This window comes from Rhamphochromis sp. 'chilingali' (assembly GCF_963969265.1).
Source record: "Rhamphochromis sp. 'chilingali' genome assembly, chromosome: 7".
In the NCBI taxonomy this organism is placed as follows: domain Eukaryota; kingdom Metazoa; phylum Chordata; class Actinopteri; order Cichliformes; family Cichlidae; genus Rhamphochromis; species Rhamphochromis sp. 'chilingali'.
In genome coordinates, this window is record NC_137934.1 from 2,018,801 (window position 1) to 2,041,992 (window position 23,192).

General features: G+C 43.9%; 1 protein-coding gene across 4 annotated transcripts in view; it reads right to left on the minus strand.

Annotated features, from left to right (window-relative positions):
- fcho1 (FCH and mu domain containing endocytic adaptor 1) overlaps nt 1-23,192 on the minus strand; it is a 63,381-nt gene that overhangs the window by 19,782 nt on the left and 20,407 nt on the right. For all 4 annotated transcript variants that reach the window (XM_080887649.1, XM_080887646.1, XM_080887648.1 and 1 more), the window contains exons 3-8: nt 13,143-13,234; nt 9,752-9,826; nt 6,209-6,350; nt 5,849-6,001; nt 2,204-2,308; nt 678-776 (exon numbers count right to left, since the gene is read on the minus strand). In XM_080887649.1, coding sequence (XP_080743775.1) covers nt 678-776; nt 2,204-2,308; nt 5,849-6,001; nt 6,209-6,350; nt 9,752-9,826; nt 13,143-13,234 — 666 coding nt within the window. The remainder of the gene's footprint in view (nt 1-677; nt 777-2,203; nt 2,309-5,848; nt 6,002-6,208; nt 6,351-9,751; nt 9,827-13,142; nt 13,235-23,192) is intronic.

The following is a 23,192-nucleotide window of genomic DNA, read 5'->3' on the forward strand; positions in this document are numbered from 1 at the left end:
CCCAGGACACGCCGGAGAGATGTAATCTCTCCCAGAACACCTCACCCAGGAGGCGTCCGTGTCAGATGCCCGAACCACCCCAGCTGGCTCCCTTCGATGTGGAGGAGCAGCGGCTCTACTCTGAGCCCCTCACTGATGGCTGAACTCCTCACTCCGTCTCTAAGGGAGAGGCCAGCCACCCGTCAGAGGAAGCTCATTTCTGTCACTTTTATTCGTGATCTCGTTCTTTCGGTCACTACCCACAGCTCGTGACCACAGGTGAGGGTAGGGACGTAGATTGGCCGGTAAATCAAGCGCTCTCTCTTCACCACGACGCACCGCTACAGCGTCTGTGTGCTGATGTGTCAGTTCCTGGCTCTAATTTACCCACAAACACTGTTTGTTTAATATAAACTGCACATAAACCCCCCCCCCCAGCAGGAAACAGAGCACACGCTGTTTATGGTCATACTGGGAAACACTGGAATCACCATTCCACCTCTGACACATCTGCAAGGAGCGTGTGCGGTCCACTACCATCGGCTGTCACCACAAATCCTGAACCAGATTTGTGGCTCTGCTCGGCTCTCCCACCGAGCTTTAAACAAACGTAACTCCAGGAGGAAACGATGAAAGACGGCATGAAAAGAACGAGGCGAAATATATGAGAGCAGGATTTCACATGAACTCCAGCGTACCTGTCCCACCTGGACGTGGGTGTCTTCTATGGAGTGGGAGTAACCTTTGATGAGCTGTTTCATCTGCCGCAGATGAGCCTCCTCGATTTCCTGAAACTTCTGCTCGAACACACAGACAAAGATGGTGAGACAAGAAAAGCCTTTGCTTTACGGCGCCAAAACCCTCGTGTGGGGTTTGAGATTTAAGAGCTACTTACTGTGGGGCTTGGTTTTTTTCTGCATTTCGAGCAGCCACCACACTCTTCAAACTCGACCTTTATTCAATAAAATGGAAATAGCCTTTGAAAAAGAGCCGCGCTGCAGCTGGGCGGTCAGCCAGCTACGGAGGCACCGGCTCGCCAGGTCGTTAAACCTGCGATAATTCGAGAAGATTTAGCATTTGAGTTTGATCTGGCTCTTTATTCAGCCAGCTCATTTGTCGCTGTCTGCTTCAGGGGAATTGTCTTGATATAGGGGAAATTGGCTTTCGGTGGAGAAGCAAGCTTATGAGCAAGCTTGTGCCAGCTCCTTTACTCCAATTATACATGCAAGATCTGGGCTTGGAGAGCAAATATAAAATACTGCTGCTGTCAGCCTCAGGCAGACTCCTCATTTCCATCTGCACTGTGACACGGCTCAAGGTTTCACTGCAACGCTTCTGTGTATGCAACTGGTTTCTCCCTGAAACATCACAACAAACTGCTCTGGGTCTGAACCATCTCTGGTGCATTTGGTTTAGTTTGGCAGTGAGTTTGTAGATAACTAGCTTCAACAGTTAGTCGAATAATCGTTTAGGATGGCTGTTGCCAAAGCGGTCCAATCAATAACTCATGCCTCACCGCTGACTTTGTATCGTGTGAAGGTGCCCGTCTGTCAACTGCATCAACAAGCAAAATGCACCTTTACGCTTCTCCCTAAAGCCGGTGTTGTTTTTGGTGTACGGCACGCTGCCCTCGGCTTCTCTGGGGTTTCATATTTACAGTTCCTGCAGGAGGAATGTGCGTGAACACACACCGCGTGCGTTTTCTTCTTCTCTTGGTCGAATTAAAGGATTTTGATCTTATAAAAGCAGCCTTCCTCCACCCGGACGACCGTCTCCTGACACGTTGTTCTTCCAAGTACTTCCTCATAATTACTACCAGACCTTTTCCTTCAGAGCTATTACAACAGATAATTGGTCGCTGAGATTCTTGTCGCCATCTCAAATCTAAAACACAAAGCCGCTCAACGGGGTTTGTTGAAGATTTCCATGGTAACAGCAGCAGTAACCATGGAAGTGCAGAGCCGGTGATTAAAGGTAACGAGCAGGGTTGCGGGATGTGTGCACAGGTCGGTGGGTGTTTAGGAGTCGGGGGCAGAGGTTTCCTTTTTTGGGCAAAGCAGGATGTAGGATGACAAACGAACCGATAAGAGCGAGTTCTCGTGTGGTGGGAGGATACGGAGAGACAAATCCAGCCCGAGAGAAGCAGAAATGCATAAATCAGTAAATCAGAGGGTGGGAGAGAGAGATAAAAGTGGCTTTAGGCCCAGCTGGAGTCGGAGCTGACCTGGGCGGACTCGCTCATCTTCTGCTCAAACTCTCCTCCCACGCGGTTGTACTTCTCGATGCACAGCGCGAACGACTCGGCTGCTTTCTTTGACTTCAGCTCCGCCTAGTGAGGGGAAAAAGGAAAAAAGACAACGGCCCTTAAATACTGACCCTCGATCACAAGACGGACAAAAGTAAATGACTCCACAAGAGAACGAGACAGATTTGTTAAAAAATGTCTGCAGCAACACTGGAACACATCACATATACTCAGATTATGTAACCAGTCATCAGCTGGCTGTCCTGAAATAAGAACGACTTTGGTAAATGGTAAATGGCCTGTATTTATATAGCGCTTTTCTAGTCCCTAAGGACCCCAAAGCGCTTTACATATCCAGTCATCCACCCATTCACGCACACATTCACACACTGGGGATGGCAGCTACATTGTAGCCACAGCCACCCTGGGGCGCACTGACAGAGGCGAGGCTGCCGGACACTGGCGCCACCGGGCCCTCTGACCACCACCAGTAGGCAACGGGTGAAGTGTCTTGCCCAAGGACACAACGACCGAGACTGTCCAAGCCGGGGCTCGAACCGGCAACCTTCCGATTACAAGGCGAACTCCCAACTCTTGAGCCACGATCGCCCCTTTGTTACAACTTCTCAAATGTGACCACGTGCTACTTTCAAAACATATTTATGACACTTTTGAGTGTTGACAGTTGTTAAAGGGCTCACCTGTGAGCTCTCAGTGATGAACTCTGATGGCAGTTTGAGTCCTACTACGATAACTACAGATTAGTTTGTGTGTTCAGGTTCTTTCTTTCTAGCTTGCTTCAGAATAGTAACCCGTCTACACCACAAGCCTTTGATCACGTCGCTCTTTCAACACAAGCAGACAGACACAGGAGTCTTAACCAAAGGAACGTTTTTTGGATTGAAGGCTTACGGGCCAGTAAGTATCCTGAGTTAAACGGGGATTTTACAGCTTTCTCATGAACTTTATTAGAGACGCAGTTATGTCACCACGTTTCCCCTTTTTGTTCTCTTTGTCAGATTTGAATTCAATTTTGGTGAATCTTCGTCCTCTTTCACCTGCCAAGGTTTTAAAGACATCTCCTGTTAGTGTGTTCACAGACTGTTTTTACATGATACCTTCACATGAACAAAGTCTTTTGAAAAGGGAGCGCCGCCTTAATTCAATCCAGTTCCGTTTTATTTATACAGCAACAAATCACAACAACAGTCGCCTTAAGGTGCTTTATATTGTAAGGTAGACCCTACAAAATACACACAGAGAAAACCCAACATATGAACTCCTATGAGCAGCACTTTGGCGACAGTGGGAAGGAAAAACTCCCTTTTAACAGGAAGAAACCTCCAGCAGAACCAGGCTCAGGGAGGGGCTTGAGATTAATATTAAGTATGATTCAGTGCAGAGAGGTCTGTTAACACATAGTGAGAGAAGAAGAAAGACCCAGTGCATCATGGGAATCCCCCAGCAGCCTACGTCTATTGCAGCATAACTAAGGGAGGATTCAGGGTCACCTGAAGCCCCGGCTTGGACAGTCTCGGTCGTTGTGTCCTTGGGCAAGACACTTCACCCGTTGCCTACTGGTGGTGGTCAGAGGGCCCGGTGGCGCCAGTGTCCGGCAGCCTCGCCTCTGTCAGTGCGCCCCAGGGTGGCTGTGGCTACAATGTAGCTGCCATCACCAGTGTGTGAATGTGTGTGTGAATGGGTGGATGACTGGATGTGTAAAGCGCTTTGGGGTCCTTAGGGACTAGTAAAGCGCTATATAAATACAGGCCATTTACCATTTACCTGGTCCAGCCCTAACTATATGCTTTAGCAAAAAGGAAAGTTTGAAGCCTAATCTTGAAAGTAGAGATAGTGTCTGTCTCCTGAATCCAAACTGGAAGCTGGTTCCACAGAAGAGGGGCCTTGGAGTTTCTGGGTGTATAAACCAGTACGTATCCCTCCCAAAGAGCACCTCAGACTCCAGGAGGCGTTTCTTCTGAAAGACAGGTCTGACAAGATTATTAATATATGAGTTTTAATGAACTTGCAAGCAAATATATTTTAAATGTTAATTTTTACAGAACTACCACGACCTGTGGCCACAGATTAGCAAAGGCTGTATACGAAAGACGGCCATAGCTGCACTTTGACTGCTGCCATGTTAGTTTTTAGGAGACAGAAGTGACCAAATGATTAAAAACATTCAGCAAACAACAGCCAGGTTTACCAAACTGAATCCATACAGTGTACGGGAGTAAAGCACAGAGGCACTGACATCTTTAGATCATTTCTTAAAATATAAATAAAGAAATTCCAGTATAGAAGAATAATAAATAAAATCATCTATAACACAGCTGCAATGATGAGGAAATCTACTTTTCTACCAGGCTGTATGCATTGGATGCATTTAATGTGTAAAGTTGGGTATTTTAAACGATACCAAGATCTGCAGTTCTTCAAGGTTCCTGCAGCCACTTCCTGAGAAATAACATTTTAGTTGGTGTAAAAAAATAAACCAGCTTGCAGGAGATGAGAGATACAAGCCTACAGTGTCAGCTGCAGAGGAAGGAGAGACCAGTGTGTACAGCTGTGGGCAGCTTATAACCAGACAAAGTCAGAATAGCACGTCATATCAGATGTTCTGCAGCAAACACCCACACACGTACAATCTACTGATTATCAAGTGTTTCCCAAATTTAATCAGACCAAACTTTATCTGTGATGCTGACAAAGACGCTGTAGCTGTTATTTATCACTAGATCCTGAGAGATCCAGTCTCCATCATGAAGAGAACTGATAATTATGACTAATTAATGACAGTTAACTGACCACACTTATGTTCCAGTATTTTTTTTAATGCTGGCTGTTTTTATTTTATTGTAAAGATATTCTGTAATGTTCCTGTTATTGTATACTCTTACATTAGTTACAGCTCTATTAGTACATTTGTGTTACTCTGACTTAATGAGTACTTTTTGTGGACATTTCTGCACCTGAGAAATGTTTTTGGTCTTGTCACGGCTCTTTCTAACGAGGCTAGGTAACAGCACCGACTGCCATCAAGTACCAGGATGAAATGCTCTGACCCACTACGTGTCTCTACGCTGGTGCAAGGAGCCCAGGGTTCCTTCACGTGCACGCCAACGTCCGGCCTCACGTGGTGAGGGCATGCAGGCAGTTCCTGGAGGATGAAGGAACCGATACCACTGATTGGTCCCCACCCCGCCCGACCTAAATCCAACCGAGAGATCTGATGTGTTTTCAAACTGTTCTTTTATTTTTTTTGAGCAGTGGATTTTGGTAAATATTCTTCAGTTGATTGAAACTCGAGGTTGCTCATTCCTTTTCGAGCCACGCTTTCAGTTTATGAGATTTTCCAAGGCCAGCATGAAATATGTAGCCTGGCTCCCTCACGCTGCTGCAGACCTTCTCTATCTAGTTGATATTTACTTAAAACAAGAGATTTCTCATGCTTGAGACTTAACATCACCCAGGCATTCATGTTTTTAAATTATTGAATCTAATTCAAACTTTCTGAGCGAGATGATGCTGCAACAACAACAAACCTCTGCAACAACAGAAACATTTCATTTCATGGGACACTTTGCAGTTGGTTTCTGCAGTGAGAAAGGTTAGGCGAACCTTCTCCAGCTCTTTCTGAGGACCTCCCTCCTTCCTGAGTCGATCCAGCTCTAAACATTTGGCGTGGTAACCCTCCTTGGACTTCTGAAGCTGTCCGCTCTGAACCTGAAGCACCTGCACCGCCTCCACCGTCCCCACCATCTCCTCCTTAGTCTGGTTGATACACATAAACATGCATAAAGAATAAAGCCTACATATGGACATACTGTGCAGGGGATCATTGTACCGAGTACTTTTCAGGGCAAATGCACCAATTACATGAAGGAAAGGATGGTAACTGGATATGCTCTGAGAAAAGAGCTGATCAGGGCTGGCAGGACTGGGGTGAAGTGTTTTTTCCCCCTCACTTCAGATACGTACCTTGCGGTGAATTTTGACCTGCTCGTCTGCGTACTTGTTGATATCGCGGATGAGATCGTTGAACTTCTTCATCAGCTCGAGGTGGCAGAGGGCAAGTTTGTCTGAAGACACCCTGAAAACATCCCACATGGGAGCAAAAGTCCTGGAAAATATGCAGATAGTAATAAGAGATAATCAACATGTAATTCCACTGTTGTCCTAAAGACTCCTACATTTTCCACTACGCTTAAGAAATCGTGGACCACTGAGTATTTCATAGGTATATTTGTTCATGTCGGGCACCATATTAATAGTTTTTATCATCACTAACAGGACTAAATGTTTCCAAAAATGTAAAATTACATTTGCAGTTATTGTTTTACACAAATTTATTCTCATTTTGTTACTCAGAGATCACTGAAATTGATTTTCCTTCAAACATCAAGCATAACAGTCTGTCTAATATTCTGTTGGTCCCATTTGGTGCCGAAACAACCAGACCCATCGAGGCGCAGACTCCACTAGACCTCTGACGGTGTGCTGTCTGAAGATGTTAGCAACAGTAAGTTGGGAGGTGAGGCCTCCACGGATTGGGACTCGTTTGTCCAGCACATCCCACCAACAATTGACTCGACTGAGCTCTGGAGAATTCGGAAGCACCTCAAACTTGTTGTTATGAACCTCAAACCGATCCTGAACCATTCCTGCTTTGTGCCTGTGTGCTTTATCCTGCTGAAAGAGGTCATAGCCATCAGGGAATACGTTTCCCATGAAAAAGTGCACATGGTCTGCAAAAATGCTTAGGTAGGTGGTACGGGTCGAAGTAAATCCACATAGATGGCGGGTCCCAAGGTTTCCTAGCAGAACACTGCCCAAAGCATCACACTGCCTCCGCTGGCCTGATGCAGATATCTGCTAGATAGCAGATGAGGCACATGCATCTGACGATCCATGTGATATAAAAGAAAGTCTTCTTCCATTACTCTGTGGTCCAGTTCTGAAGAACATTGTTGGCGCTTTCAGTTGTGGACAGGAGTCAACACCCTGACTGAGCACCTCTGACACCTTTTATCAGAACCAGCATGAACTTTTTCGTCTGTTGATGGGACCACACAGGCCGGCCTTCACTCCCGACACACATCAGTGAGGCTTGGCTGCCTACAACCACGTCGCTGGTACGTCTGTTCCTTCCTCGAACCAATTTTGAGAGACACTGACCGCTGCAGACCAAGAACATCGATGGTATGGCTGATCGATGTATGTGGAAATCAATGATGCAGGGCTCTCACAGCCCTGTCTGACTAAAACGAATCACTGACCAGAGTGTGCAGAAGTGTGCTTTGTTGCATATACAGTGGGGCAAAAAAGTATTTAGTCAGCCACCGATTGTGCAAGTTCCCCCACCTAAAATGATGACAGAGGTCAGTAATTTGCACCAGAGGTACACTTCAACTGTGAGAGACAGAATGTGGAAAAAAAATCCATGAATCCACATGGTAGGATTTGTAAAGAATTTATTGGTAAATCAGGGTGGAAAATAAGTATTTGGTCAATAACAAAAATACAACTCAATACTTTGTAACATAACCTTTGTTGGCAATAACAGAGGTCAAACGTTTACTATAGGTCTTTACCAGGTTTGCACACACAGTAGCTGGTATTTTGGCCCATTCCTCCATGCAGATCTTCTCGAGAGCAGTGATGTTTTGGGGCTGTCGCCGAGCAACACGGACTTTCAACTCCCGCCACAGATTTTCTATGGGGTTGAGGTCTGGAGACTGGCTAGGCCACTCCAGGACTTTCAAATGCTTCTTACGGAGCCACTCCTTTGTTGCCCGGGCGGTGTGTTTTGGATCATTGTCATGTTGGAAGACCCAGCCTCGTTTCATCTACAAAGTTCTCACTGATGGAAGGAGGTTTTGGCTCAAAATCTCACGATACATGACCCCATTCATTCTGTCCTTAACACGGATCAGTCGTCCTGTCCCCTTGGCAGAAAAACAGCCCCATAGCATGATGTTTCCACCCCCATGCTTCACAGTAGGTATGGTGTTCTTGGGATGCAACTCAGTATTCTTCTTCCTCCAAACACGACGAGTTGAGTTTATACCAAAAAGTTCTACTTTGGTTTCATCTGACCACATGACATTCTCCCAATCCTCTGCTGTATCATCCATGTGCTCTCTGGCAAACTTCAGACGGGCCTGGACATGCACTGGCTTCAGCAGCGGAACACGTCTGGCACTGCGGGATTTGATTCCCTGCCGTTGTAGTGTGTTACTGATGGTGACCTTTGTTACTTTGGTCCCAGCTCTCTGCAGGTCATTCACCAGGTCCCCCCCGTGTGGTTCTGGGATCTTTGCTCACCGTTCTCATGATCATTTTGACCCCACGGGGTGAGATCTTGCGTGGAGCCCCAGCTCGAGGGAGATTATCAGTGGTCTTGTATGTCTTCCATTTTCTGATGATTGCTCCCACAGTTGATTTTTTCACACCAAGCTGCTTGCCTATTGTAGATTCACTCTTCCCAGTCTGGTGCAGGTCTACAATACTTTTCCTGGTGTCCTTCCAAAGCTCTTTGGTCTTGGCCATGGCGGAGTTTGGAGTCTGACTGTTTGAGGCTGTGGACAGGTGTCTTTTATACAGATGATGAGTTCAAACAGGTGCCATTCATACAGGTAACGAGTGGGGGACAGAAAAGCTTCTTACAGAAGACGTTACAGGTCTGTGAGAGCCAGAGATTTTCCTTGTTTGAGGTGACCAAATACTTATTTTCCACCCTGATTTACCAATAAATTCTTTACAAATCCTACCATGTGGATTCATGGATTTTTTTTTTCACATTCTGTCTCTCACAGTTGAAGTGTACCTCTGGTGCAAATTACTGACCTCTGTCATCATTTTAAGTGGGGGAACTTGCACAATCGGTGGCTGACTAAATACTTTTTTGCCCCACTTTATAATCACAGCAGTGATGTTGGACTGCAACAATGTAGCACGGAGTATACACGCAGCTACCAGACGACGCAGCTTAAAAACTAAACCTAAACTCTAAATAATGCCAAGAAAACTGTTTGTTGTCTTATAATGTGAAGTAAAAAACAAAACTCAGCTTATTTGGTTGTGTTTTGATAAGATTTGACTGACAACAGCCAAACAATCCACACACTCTAATCATGTTACTGAAATATGATTAGCACAGCAAAGTATTTCCACATGAGCCAAATCAGCTTTAAAACAAACAAATACAGAAAAACTTTTGAACCATTGCAGACTTGTGTAATCGTGTCCAGTGATTCAGTCCTAGAAGGTAATTAAACATACAAATATCATCCATCAAAGAGTAGACGACATGACTGGAACGATATAGGCTGAATGGCATCACAAATGTGGGCATTTGGTGCCACAGATGGTGCTCATCCATATCTCATATGCAGCCATATGACCATCACATCTATAATTACCAAACCAGCACCTTCTGGGAAATAAAATCTATACAGTAATTTTCTGAACCCCTTCACAGGACGCTGTCCTGCTGTTATATATCGTACATGAGGTACTCACCCTTGTGGACTTCCATTGCTGGCCATTTTAGCTAGTTTACTCATTGACTTAGAGTAAGTCTCCTCGATAGCAGCCCTTTAGGGAAAGAAAGTGAGAAAAACATATATACGTAAGCATGAACAGGACACATGGCTAGACTAATTTTATATCTCATCCACATATGCATGTATGCCTGCAAGGTGGAGCTGCACACCTTTTCTTAGCCTTCCTGTTATCCTAATAGCATGACAAGACTAATGATGCACAAACCCCCTGAAATGTAAATTAATCTAAATACCCTTTAGACCGATAAACCAAATGCACTCCAGTAGCACTTCCTCACAACGCCATTGCATCAGCTAATGGCCTCATATGTTATGCTCTCCATCTAGAGCTTACTTTGGCCCAGACACCAGGCATCTGCCTCCTGAGTCAGAGTCTGTGAGATAAAGATTAATTTTCATCTGTGTTGGGTAACTGTTACAAGGAGCCACATTTAAATGATAAATAGATGTTTACAAGGTTGGCCATAAAAATTTAATAACCATCTGTGGACCCTGAAGGGACAGCAGAGGAACATCGATCCAAATATCCCGAGAACAGAGGAACCTGCTGCAGAGGAGAACCGAGAGTCGTAAACAAACAGACTTATCGTTGCTCTTCGTCTCGTGCAGAGAGTTTGAATCAGTCTCACAAGTTATTACTTATATCTTAAATTAAACTGACCTTTTTAGGCGTTTGATTATCCGAAAGGATCCAGTTCTATTCTGTAGGAGGCCAAAGACTAGGCTTGATTTGTGGTAACAGGTTAATTCTATAATAAATGACCACTGTGATGTTTAGTAACTAATTAGCTCATTGAATGATATATTTAAAGGCTGATCTCTGCTACATTTTATTTAGACAACCGTCGTCTATCCTCAGACTCCAAGCTCTAGCCAATCAGATTGTCTTCCTTAAAGTAAATACAGTACTATGCAGAGAATGCAGAAACCCTGATAGTGTGGCTGAAGGGTTGCTCTGGTACTTTAACCGAGTGTTTCATAGACTCTCTTATATCAAAATGACCTTTCGGGAAAGTGGCGAGAGAGAAAGATTGAGGAAATTTATCAGGACAATTGCCTCGCCTCCATCCTGCAGGATCGCACACGGTTTCACCCACAGTGCTATTTCATTTCCTGACTGCTGATTTGTTGTCTGCTGCTTTCCAAGCAGATAAGTGAATTTCCCCTGTGAGGAATGTGCACAGCACTCTGAATCGATGTCAGGATTATATCGCTGGTCTGACAGTGTGCTCTGTACGCGTTAGCATCCAGCTGTGAGAGCACAAACTCCTCATTACTCCCCTCAGTGTGCTAACTGCAAATCACAAATGAGTTGACAGAGTATTTGACGTTACACACTCTCAACTTAGTTTTGTGTCAGTGTGCAACTGTCCCGTTTTTACATCCCAGACACGATGGCACCACCAGTTATTACTGACTCGTAGATGGCTCATGCTGATTTTGCTAAGAAAAATGACAACTAGATTTCATCTGACTGATTTATTTTAGTTTGCAAACCATTTAAAAAGGTCCCAAAGACGTGCACTGTGTCTACATGCATAGTAACTGATTACTAAAGTGGTAAACATGTACACAAGGAAAATATTTTGTACCGCAGAGCTCAATTTAATTTTATTAATACAGCGCCAAATCACAACAACAGTTGCTTCAAGGTGCTTTATATTGTAAGGTAGACCCTACAATAAAACACACAGAGAAACCCAACAGTCAGAGAGGTGTACACAGCAGGTGACCTCAGGTGTGTCTCACGAGTAGAAGCACTCTGGTTTATGTGAGGGTGCTGCCTCGACTGAGTGTACAAGGAGAAGGCCACATTATATTAAGTGGCTTTCTATGTATTTAATGGACAATGACCTGATGAATTTGAACATGCACACCACAGGGAGGTAAAAACTGTCACAGTTAGGTGTAAATATATACATCTGGATACATTTTTACCCGTTTCCTTAAACACTTTCCAATTATTGTTATACAATAGACGTGTACAAGACGTCTACACTCTCAGCTTTCATTTGAGGGCACCCACACTCAACATGTGCCACCCTCTTTTCAAAGGGACCAGAAGTAATTGGACAATTGACTCAAAGGCCATTTCATGGGCAGGTGTGGGGAATTCCTTTATTATGTCATTGTTGATTAAGGAAATCGATCACCTGGAGTTAATCTGAGGTGTGGTGCTTGCATTTGAAAGAACTTCGTAACGCAGACTTGGATGTCCACGGAAGATAACGGTGGTGGATGATCGCAGAATTATTTCCATTAACAACAGCCAACCAAGTAGTAACACTCTCCTCGAGGTCGGCGTATCGATATCCAAGCCTACCGCAAAGAGAAGACTGCATGACAGTAAATAAGAGGGTTCACTGCAAGGTGCAAGTGTCCAGAGACAGACTGCTCAAATACAGTCAAACTGGTTGGGCAGCGTTTCATAACACAGATCCTGAGGAGTTTATTAAAGCAAAGAAGAGGAATATTCTTGAATGGCCAAGTCAGTCACCTGATCTTAGCCCAGTTCAGCGTGGATTTTACTTGTTGAAGACTAAACTTCAGACACAAAGGCCCACAAACAAACAGCAACTGAAAGCTGCTGCAGTAAAGGCCCAGCAGGAGGAAACCCATCATCTGGTGATGTCCATGAGTTCAAGACCAGGCCGTCAACGCCAGCAAAGGGTTTTCAACCAAGTATTAGAAATGAGCATTTTATTTTCAGTTATTTAGTTTCTTCGTTTACTTTTGGGCCCTGAAATGAAAAGACTGTTAAAATGCTTTATTTTGTCACAACTCATTGAATTAAAGCGTAAAGTCTGCACTGAGTTGTTTCGTTTAAAACGTATTGTGGTAACGTGCAGAACCAAAATTAGAAGAAAGTCATCTCTGTCCAAATATTTATGTGACCTGACTGTATAGATGGCGCCATGTCCGATCCAATGGCGTCATGCAGTTTTGCTCTGCTCGTCGGATTATGATAGAAAAAAAGTTCAGAACTGCAGCGTGCAGTGTGTCGCCTGCTGTGGCGAGCTATGATGAGAGGTCATCCACATACAGTGCTCAGACCTGAGTGCTTGAGAAACAGGCACTTCAAAAGAAGCAGAATAGTGAGGTCAGAGGTCAAAGCACAGACAGACTTGTGTGCTCCACAGTACACGATCTGCAGACAGGATGAATCTGAACACCTTGTTATACTGAGAGATGAGATCAGAATGCTTTTTGGTATTTTCCAGTATTTCTTCCAACTTGGCACAATCTTTATATCCATGTACGTAGTAAAGAACGGTGGATTTTCCACCCAAATCTCATCACTTGCACCACCTCCCACACAGATATTCACAAATACACACAAACCTCACCTCTCTCGGACAAACTCGGCGAGTTCCTTGGTTGCCAGCTGGCCATGTTTCATGTTGTGGTAGAGCACATCAAAGCCGGCATTCTTCTCCCCCTGCCGAAAATAACACACAGACACACACGTCTGTTAGCAGTAAGTCGAGAAACAGCAAACCAACATGGCAAAAGTAACAAAAGCGATGCCAGTCGGGGCCTCAGAATCAAGTTCGCTCGAGTTTGAGACATTTTTCTCCTGATCGTCTGCTGTAAACACCAGAGACACTCAAAGGTTCAGGGTGAAAGTAAAAATGAAACCAGCTTCTACCATCTGGATAAAAAGAAATTATTAAAAGAAGTTAATGAATCGTGTGCGTACGGGCATGACGGGTAAATCGCTCACCTTCTATAAGCCAGTCCTGCACGTTACACACACGTGACCTTCAGTTATAGAAAAGCTATTCGAGCATTCGCGCTTCCAAAGGCGGCAAAAGTCATTTAACATATGGCCACAAATATTACTCATTTCTTTTGTTCTCCCTCAAAACATCACAGCGATTGGTCATCAGTGCACGAGGGAACTCAACGCTTCACAAAAAGACCTTTTGCGTGTTTAAAGTTTCCTTTTGATAACACGAGTGTCTCTCTGATGCACTTTTTAAACTGCTTTACCGCTCGACGGTCTTCATATTGTCATATCACAGCATTTTAGCGTTTGAACAGCACAACTTCAAGTTAAACGTAACCACAGCATCTGTGTGCAGAAGCTCGTCTGACTCACAGTCCATCATAACTAGGGATGGGTACCGGTATCCGGTTCTGACATAAACGGTAGTAACCAGACCGAAAAGCAGCGCACATATTTCGGTGCTTTTTTTTCCTGAGATGTCATACACTTTGGATTCTAGCCAATCATTTTACCTTTGCAAGCGTAGTAGGCGGGTCCAGGTACATACGTTCTTTTAGAGCAGAGCTACAGATTAAAGATGCCCAAGGCGAAGCGGTCAAAGTCTGGCTGTACTTCACAGTAAAAGATGCAAACTCAGCAGCAACAAGTGCTTTAAGCTGATACTGTGATACTGTCAAAGGAGGTAACACCTCAAATCTGATGAAACAGCTGGCGACGCATAGCGTCTTTTTTAAAAGCCGAGAAATGCGCCGTATTTGATAGCTTGCTGCGAGACCTCACACCGAGCACATCTACTGCGGGTGGGTTGTCTGTTATCGGACCCGGAGTTAGCAACATCCCCCAAAAACCCGAAGAGGAGAGTCCTGGCCCCTAGCCCTGCCAGTGTAGCAGAAATGATGAGGATGATGATGCAGCAGCAGCCGTTCTTCTCTGCGTGAGTAGCTTAATGTTGTTCGTGTGTAATTTACGTTGAGTAGGCTAACCACGTTATTACATTAATGCATGTAAGGTGAACTAGCAAACATCATCTTAGCTACATGCGGCTGTCTTCTTGTTTGATGGCAGATACTCCCTTCACCCTGGCCAAAAAGGCTAAAATGACCAAAGAAAAAGTGGAAAACAGCTGAACATGAGAGGTTTTTGGACCAATTTTGTGTTCTTGATTCTTTAAGCACCGGTTCGAGCACCGTTTAAGCACCGGCACAGTTTCAAAAGTACCGGTTTGGTACTGGTATCGGATAAAACCTAAACGATACCATCCCTACTCATAATTCTCAGGTTGTTGCCCGTAAAACAACAAAAGTGATCAATCGGGGTGAAAACCTCTCAGTTCGTTATCGTGTGAATCCCGTAGGAGGATCAGTGATTCTTGTGAGTTGCAGGTCGACAGACAGTCGAGTTAATAAAAGAACAATTTATTGACATTAATTATGAATGAATAACTAATGTGCTTTATCGGTAGTGTTCGGATGGATTTCCATAAGCACATGTAGCACAGGACACTCACACTGTGACCGTCTGTAAGTTTCAGCGGTTTAAATCCAGCCGTCCCTCACGGGTCCCTGCAGCTACTGACTCTTCTCACTGCTGTTTTCTTTCGTTGTCACTTTGTTCTGATCGCTGACAGTTTTATTTTTATTTATACCCTGCAGCATCGCACAGCATCAAATCATTTATACTGAATACACTGTGCCACTCATTTAGTGAATATCATTACACGCAGCCTTCTGAAAACATTTTTGCAAATTCATCAAAATAATTAAATTTTCTTTCAAAGACTGCTTTTCTTTCTTTTGTTATTAAGCCCTACGAGTTGGAAAGCATGTGCATGAAGAAACAACATGTTCGTGTAGCACACCTTCAGACGTTGCTGTATAAGCATCAGTACCAGTCCTCTTCAGGTACAACAATTTGTGCTCATAGATAGTTACTCCAAAAGCAGCCTGACCAGCTGAGACACACTCTAAATGTTAGACTATCACACAAAGGACCCACACTGTTCACCTCTCTCTCTATTATTTGGCATTTGTTGCTCTTAGTTCCAACATGAGCTGTGATAACTGAACAGATCGCTTCGTGCTGATATTCCAGGATCAACTACGCCACGTCTCGGGCTGCGAGCGGCTGCTGCAATCTGAGCTGACCAACATGACTCAGTGTTGTGTGAAAGAAGCACAAACAAACACAGAACTGGATTGTTGGTGAGATCAGTCGCACACCTTATGGCTCAGCAGATTTAGCACCGTCCCCATCGCCGCTGTAATTACACAAACCTCCCTCCGATTACATCTATGTAATCTGGATGAGAGCCCGACTGAGGCAGAGGCAGATTGCATCTTCAGCCTCACCACATTTTTCAGTCAGCAGACAGCAGGGTTGTGTGTGCAAGCAGAAACGCTGACAGCTGCTTCGCAGGACCTAAAAATATCACGCTGGGGAACAGACCACTTCCCAGGTACCAGGGGAATGGCTGGAATGCCAAGGAAGGGTCATCAGTAAATCACACGCACGCACAAACCAGACGTAAAGGAGCAGGACAAGGAAAAAACAGCTGAGAATGATCTCAGACGAGGTGCTGGCATCTGTCAGAAAACACAACAAAGTCAGCTTCTCACACGGTCACGTCCCCTGAGCTTTATTTTTATGATAGCCATAAAAGAGACACATGCACACTCATTTTCATATCTTGTGGGGACATCTCATTGACACAAAGCTTTCCCCAGCTGCTGACCCTGAACCTACCCATAACCCAACTGTAACCCTGACACTAAAACCACATTTTGAGTTTCAAAAATACCTTCAAACTTGTGGGAACCTGGATTTTGGTCCCTATGAGTAAAGTAAACTTCTAATTTTTGATCCCCACAGAGATATGAATACACACACACACACACACACACACACACTTAAAGCAGCTATACAGATGTTGCTGAATTTTGACAACATTTATGAGTCACTGCTTTTGCAAAAGGATCAAAACAAGATCAGATCTGGGTGAAAAAGTCAATCAGCTGATAAAGAAGAAAAAATTAACCTTGTATTTTCTTTGTGCCTCAGTAAAGTCCGAGTTATGCTGTTTCACAGATAAAACAAGCTTTGTGAAGTCTCAAACATGAAGATTAGAGAAACTCATTTGCAGCTTAATCATCAGAATAATCATCAGCGGAGCCGCAATCAGTTTAACTTTTGATCCTGTGTCTGACATAAGCAAAGATTAGGTTCACCCATAGGTTCATATGGGTACATCTGTGAGTACATTCACTAACATGATGTTTTATCTTACTCTTAATGTATCTGTGTAGGTTCTCAGACATCCAGGTCAAGCGACTAGACTTCATAAAGTTTCTTTAAGACGTTTCACCTCTGAGCCGAGAAGCCTCTCGGTCGCTTTTCTCTCCAGCTCCTTAGAAGCTAACATTAGGGTTAATCTAAGTGCAAACACACAAGACAATTTTAATTTTAGGCCAATATTCAACTCTTTAAAACCAGTTTCAGTTTATGGTTTGGATGAACCCGTTTTGCTTTTAGAAATAAAACTAGTGCAAGATACAATTTTAAAATAAATTTTAAAAAAAACAAAGACTTGACTGGTTACACTATCCTGACATAAAGACTCAGTCCTTTAACTTCACACAAAGTGGTTTCGTTGTACTGAGCACACGATGAAACGCCTACATCCTGTTTTCTGTCCTTCGTAACTTCAGATCCGTGTTTTCACCAAACGGCTGAATGTTTTGACTTTCACTGTCCATAAACAGCGAGTTGGACTAATGTCATGCAGGACTCGTTCCTTCCTCGCAGAAACTTTACACGTGCCACAGAAAGGTGAGCTGCCAACACACACACACACACACACACACACACACACACACACACACACACACACACACACACACACACACACACACACACACCTCTCAGTTCCATGCAAATAGAGCTTCCCCACAGTCTGTCACGGTGCCTTATAAGGTGAGCACCGTGTCTGATTATGATCACAGTCCTTAAGAACATTTGAATATGTGAGAAGCGAGTCTGAGCAAACTGTGCTAGGAGAGATACGAACTTTATTACAACAGCTTATTGCTCAGCACATTGAATTGTCTGTATTTACCTTCTCTAAGGCTCAAATATTTACTCATGTTCCCGTTTAGCCGACAACTCGGCGATCGCAGATTAAGTTGACAAAGACGAGGTCGTTTCTCAGTGACAAGCGTGCAGCGAACGGACCAGAAGGTTGTTTTTTTATTTAATTAAACCATTTCTTTCACTTTTTGCATGTACAGTTAGTTCAACACGATGACTTTCAGGAGCAGCTGTGTGACTCTGTGCTGCTCTCTGCACCACGGCAACGTTTCACCTCAGGTTTGCTTTACAAACCACTTTTAGCAGAGAAAGCAGCGCATTTTCCAAATCTGCTTCATTCTCTGCGACAGCTGGTCTTTTTTTGTCGTCTTGCAGTTTTCACATTAGATGGAAGAGACTCATTGTTGATGTAAGGAAATAAAAGGCTCTCCCGCCAGCAGGGCTGTCAGACAGTTTCAGCTTTGTACATCGTCTCTTCAGGGGACGACTGCCTGAAAACTAGAATATTCAGATCATGTGTCCTCAGCTGCAGCAGATCACGTGGATGAACTGGGTCGTTACTGATTATATGAAATGCTGATGATTGGGAAACTGTATGCCATAAGAAAATCTTTAAATATAAACTATGTTTTAGATCTCCCATGGAAAAACCCCCCAAAGAAAATAATGCTAATATTAGACACATTCGCATGAATTCAAAGCCTGATGAAACTTATTCCTTTGTGCTGAAAGCCAAGTTGTACCACCACCAATTCTATTTAAAACACATCATAACATGTTGGTTGTTATGGGCTCTGTGGTTCTTTTTCAGTCAATCCCACAAACAATTTTCAGCAACGAGTAAAAACCCACTAGAGATCCAAATGTTATCGGCAGCTGAAAATAGATCCCGCTGCACAAGTTTAGGGATTAATTTATTCATCTTCACTTCAGGATGAGTTCAGAATGAACGGGGCGAGTGCAGATCAGGTTGAAAAGAACATCATGGTTTTTGGTGCTTTCCTGCTTTGATTCATTGGCTATAACTAAACTACTGTATAGAATAAAAACAATAAATATGCAGGTTAGCAATAAGTATTCCTTAAAGCCTTCAGTGCGAGAAAAGCCTTCATGCCTGATATATGCGAACCCCCCTCTCTTCCCACCTCTCGCTGATCTCTTTTTCATCAATTAAGCTGACCGCTTTGGTCATGCATGATGGAGCCATTACCATGACAATGAGGAGCGGAAAAAAGGAGACGAGGGAGGGTTTCAAATCTGTATGTGTCCAAGTTTCTCATGAAGACACAGACTTGGCGGGACACTAAGGTCAGTAGGAGAAATGCTCAGATTTGTTAACAGGGAAGGTGGTGCAGGGAAGACTCCTCTAAAAGTGGTTTAAAATCAAGCGTGTTGATGAGTGTACTGACCATCACTGATTTGGCAGTTTTGGAAGCCAACATACGAGAGAGGCTCACAGGGTGTTGCGACTTTCATCCGTAAATAAAGCCGCGGCCGGCTGAGTTGGTTGTGTCCCTGTGACGCGCCTCCAATAATCCATAATGAGTCGAACTTGTACTTTGCGCATTTATTTTAAGAACAAAACAAAAACAAACGTTTGCGCTTTCAATCAATTTACAACTAGCGCATGGATTAACTGGTGTGCCAAAAAATGACGGTCAACAGAAAAGTTTGCCCACAAACCACTCACCCAACACCTGCTGCGAACACCGACATCAGGTAAATAGACTGTGACCACACCCACATACCATCACCTGAGACGCAGGTAAAGCTATACACCTGTGCCACCAAAACAAAAAGGAAAAACATAAACATTGACTTTGGCTCTTACACAGGGTTTGCTGTGAACTGCATGCAAGTGAGAAGAAGAGAAGTTCAGTCTTCTCATGGCTCACTCAGAGGCTGCATGAAGGTTTCCTGTGAGGTCACTTTCATCGAAATGGCAACAATGTTTAGAGTGAGTTCAGAGTTTAGTGTTACATTGTATTTCTCAAACGGTTTCCTGTGAACACGACATGTTCATAAGGATATAAACAGGATGTAAGAATAACGTGGCTCACATGACCTAAAAATGCTGTTCCCTGTTAAAACAGACAAAACCTTTAGTGTGAAACAGGGCGAGGATTTAGTCTAGCAAGTCCCCAGAGTTTACCCGCTACTGCGTCTGAAGCAGACGACACTGAAATAACTGAACTTATAAGCCTGCTGTTTCAGACAGTATATTAGCTCTTTATCTTAGTCATCATTTCAGTGTAATGTCGGCTTCTGTGTGCGAGAGAGAGCACGTATTCATATCTTTGTGGGGACCCAAAATTGGAATGCTACTATACTTGTGGGGACCAACAGCCCTTATAGGGACCAAAATCCAGGTCCCCACGAGTTGGAAGGCAATAGTGACTCAAAATGTGGTTTTAGTGTCAGGGTTACAGCTGGGTTATTAAGGGTTAGGGAAAGCAATATGATTGCAATTAGATGTCCCCATAAGATATGAATACCCGACGTGTGTGTGTGTGTGTGTGTGTGTGTGTGTGTGTGTGTGTGTGTGTGTGTGTGTGTGTGTGTGTGTGTGTGTGTGTGTGTGTGTGTGTGTTTAAACTGCTCTCTCTTGATTCTAATTAGACACATCTTCAGACTTCTTCCAGGCATTTATGAAACTAATTACAGACGGTGAACCTGGGCTGAGCTGCACTTTGCGCTGCACGGTCGTCTTCACAGCTGCTTCTATAACAAATACAAACGTATTCCTGTGCATCTCAACTGTTTAACCTGTGCTGCTGATTGGCAAATGACAGAAAGGGTAAAAGATTATATGGTGCCCTACACAGATGAGCCAAAGACAGCTTGAGGCATTAGCAAGAAATCCTCTGCTTTCACCTGATTGGATGCCTGCGGTTCTTGGCTGGTGGTTTTAGAAACGTCACATTAATTCAGAAATATTCTGCTTTTTAGAATCGGCAGCGGGTTTTACCTGCGTTAGGACTATTTGTGCTCTCTAACTCGCAGCACACAAAAGGACCAGAGAGAGACACAAAAGGACTCCCAGGAACTGCATTTGTAGATTTCTCTTTTTCCCCCAAGAATTTAAGCATACTGAGGTGAAGCGCTTGGCTCAGGCTTTCTGATATAATGTTCCCTTTTCTGACAATATCTAGAGCTGTGCCTTTAGCTCTGCCTAATATGACTGTGCAGTCTGACAGATGGATGGATCCAGTGTCTGAGCATATTCCTGCTCTTTAACACATTGTGTTGTATTGTTTCATCAATAGTAAGAAACAAGCAGAAACAAATGACACATAGTAGCACCAGGAACACACCTCCTCTAGAAATCCCAAACAGTCTAACGCAGGGAAGTCAAACTTATTTCACAGACACACAAACGCTCCTTTCTGTTACTGCAAAGAAGTTTAACTCCAGAAATAGAAATGCAATTTCAATATATCTCAGTTTTTCTACATGATAAAGTCATAAAATAGTAATTAATTAAAATAAATGTTAAAAAAAATATTTTCTATTGTAAATTGTGAAAAAAAGCAACTTTCTGGTATTTAACTATTTCGATTTGACTCGTTTACTTAGGTGTTGTATGAATGGCTGTCGTGGTTTATCAGCAGGAAAATAAAGTTAAATGTCTAAACTTTATAACTGCTATTCAGAGGCCAGATCGGAGTCTTTGGCAGGCCAATTCTGTCCCCGGGCCTTATGTTTCACACCCCTGGTCTACAGCATGGCGTATGAAGGCCGCAGTGATACTGCACGTCTTAAGTTCTTCATATCCAGCCTCGCCCAGCACCCACAGGAAGACCCTTTTTCAACACGTGCTGGTTTAAACTACATTTGTACTTTGCTGAATTATGTACAGAATAAATTTCTTCTGCTGGTTTTAGAGAACCAGTGCATTTATTTGTCTGCAATAAGGCAAAGCCAGCTATTTCCAGTCATCACAGATCAATTTTATTATGCTGTAGCAGTTTTCACAAGTCACGAGCAAAACATCATTTAAACGTGACAGGTCAGCACCACACAGTGATGCACTGAACTGTCCTGCACTGACGGGCTGCTGTTGACAGTAGCTGTAAACTTTTACAACCTTGCGTCAGACTATCACGGAGCCAGTTGATTGGCCGGTCTGTCAGAGCTGCTGCGACTTTCGCTGACTCACAGAAACTTTCTGCTGACCGAGCAGGTTGAGCGGCGTGAACGCTCCCACAGCAGAGAGGTGTCAATAACGTCAGCAGCAGGTAGCTGCAGCAGAGGCTCATCATCGCAGACGAGTAGGACGGTTTGAGCAAATTCACCTCTTTAAGCGCGTCTTTTTATTTTGCCTGCTGATTTTCTTATGTCATGTACACATAGATATATGTACTATTTATTTAATTGTTAACCAACCCAAACTATGCAGTCAGTTCACGAGGAACACGAATATTTGGAGATTACTGCCATACATAAAACAGATTTAACGAGTCTCATATTGATCGGTCTTGGCTCCTATTCTAACCTGGCACAGAGCATTTTTTAAAATGAACAACTGAGCAAGGACGAAAGGAGGTGGCAGGGAGAAGAGGAGCAGGGATGAAATGAGAGGAGGAGGGAAAACCCTGAAAGCAGGAAGATTTTCTCAGTGTGTTCACAGATCTTCACCCCACAAGAAACCCACATGACTCAAAGTGATGGCAGGGCAGCAACACTGGCATCATTAAACTGAGCTGCAGGCAATAATAGAAGTCCAGTGGGTGCAGCGTTTCTGTGCAAACAGACATATCCGCAGGCAAAGGAGGCATTTTTAAGAGACGACAGCAGACAATGCTGTCCTTTATACTGTACAGAGCTGCACCGCTCGCCGAGCTTTAAAGGTTTCTCTGATGCAGTTCTTCTAAATTCCCCTGGTAAGCACGCACACTGGCCTTCTGAGATCTATACAGCACTGCAGCGAATATTATTAAAGAAGCTAATACAGGTCAGCTTAGTAATGAATTCAGATTATGTGGCTATTTTCTAAAATACAGTCCTGATAAAAAGTTTAAGACCAGTTCAAAAATGGCAAAAAATGTTACTTTGCATGGTTGGATCTTAACAAGGTTCAAAGTCGAGCTTCAACATGCAGCAAGAAGAAATTTATTGAAAACAACTGTTAAACTGAAACATGCTGATCTACAGCTGATCAACAGTTTAGGACCAGTTGACCTTTAAAAGGCCAAATCTGTGCAACAATGTGGATCCATTGTCCTTTTCTGTCAGGTCGTCACACTGTCATGACGCTCTGATGGCAAAGGCAAAAAACCTTTTTGAACATGGTCGTGTTGTTGAACTGCATAAGCAGGGTCTCTTGCAGCGTGCCATCGCTGCTGAGGTGCACCGTGAGGTGAACAACGGAGTCTCAGGAGGTGCAGGAGCGTCAAACGGGCGCTGGCTGTGTCCAGACGTTGCAGAGAGCGTCCCTCGTGACTGAGGGCCCTCGTCTGTGTGGTAACCACTGGGTTTTTAACAGGACAACGCTACAGTACACAAGGGACTTCCTCCAGGAGAATAACATCGCTCTTTTGGACCATCCTGCATCTCTGATCTAAATCCAACAGAGAACCTTTGG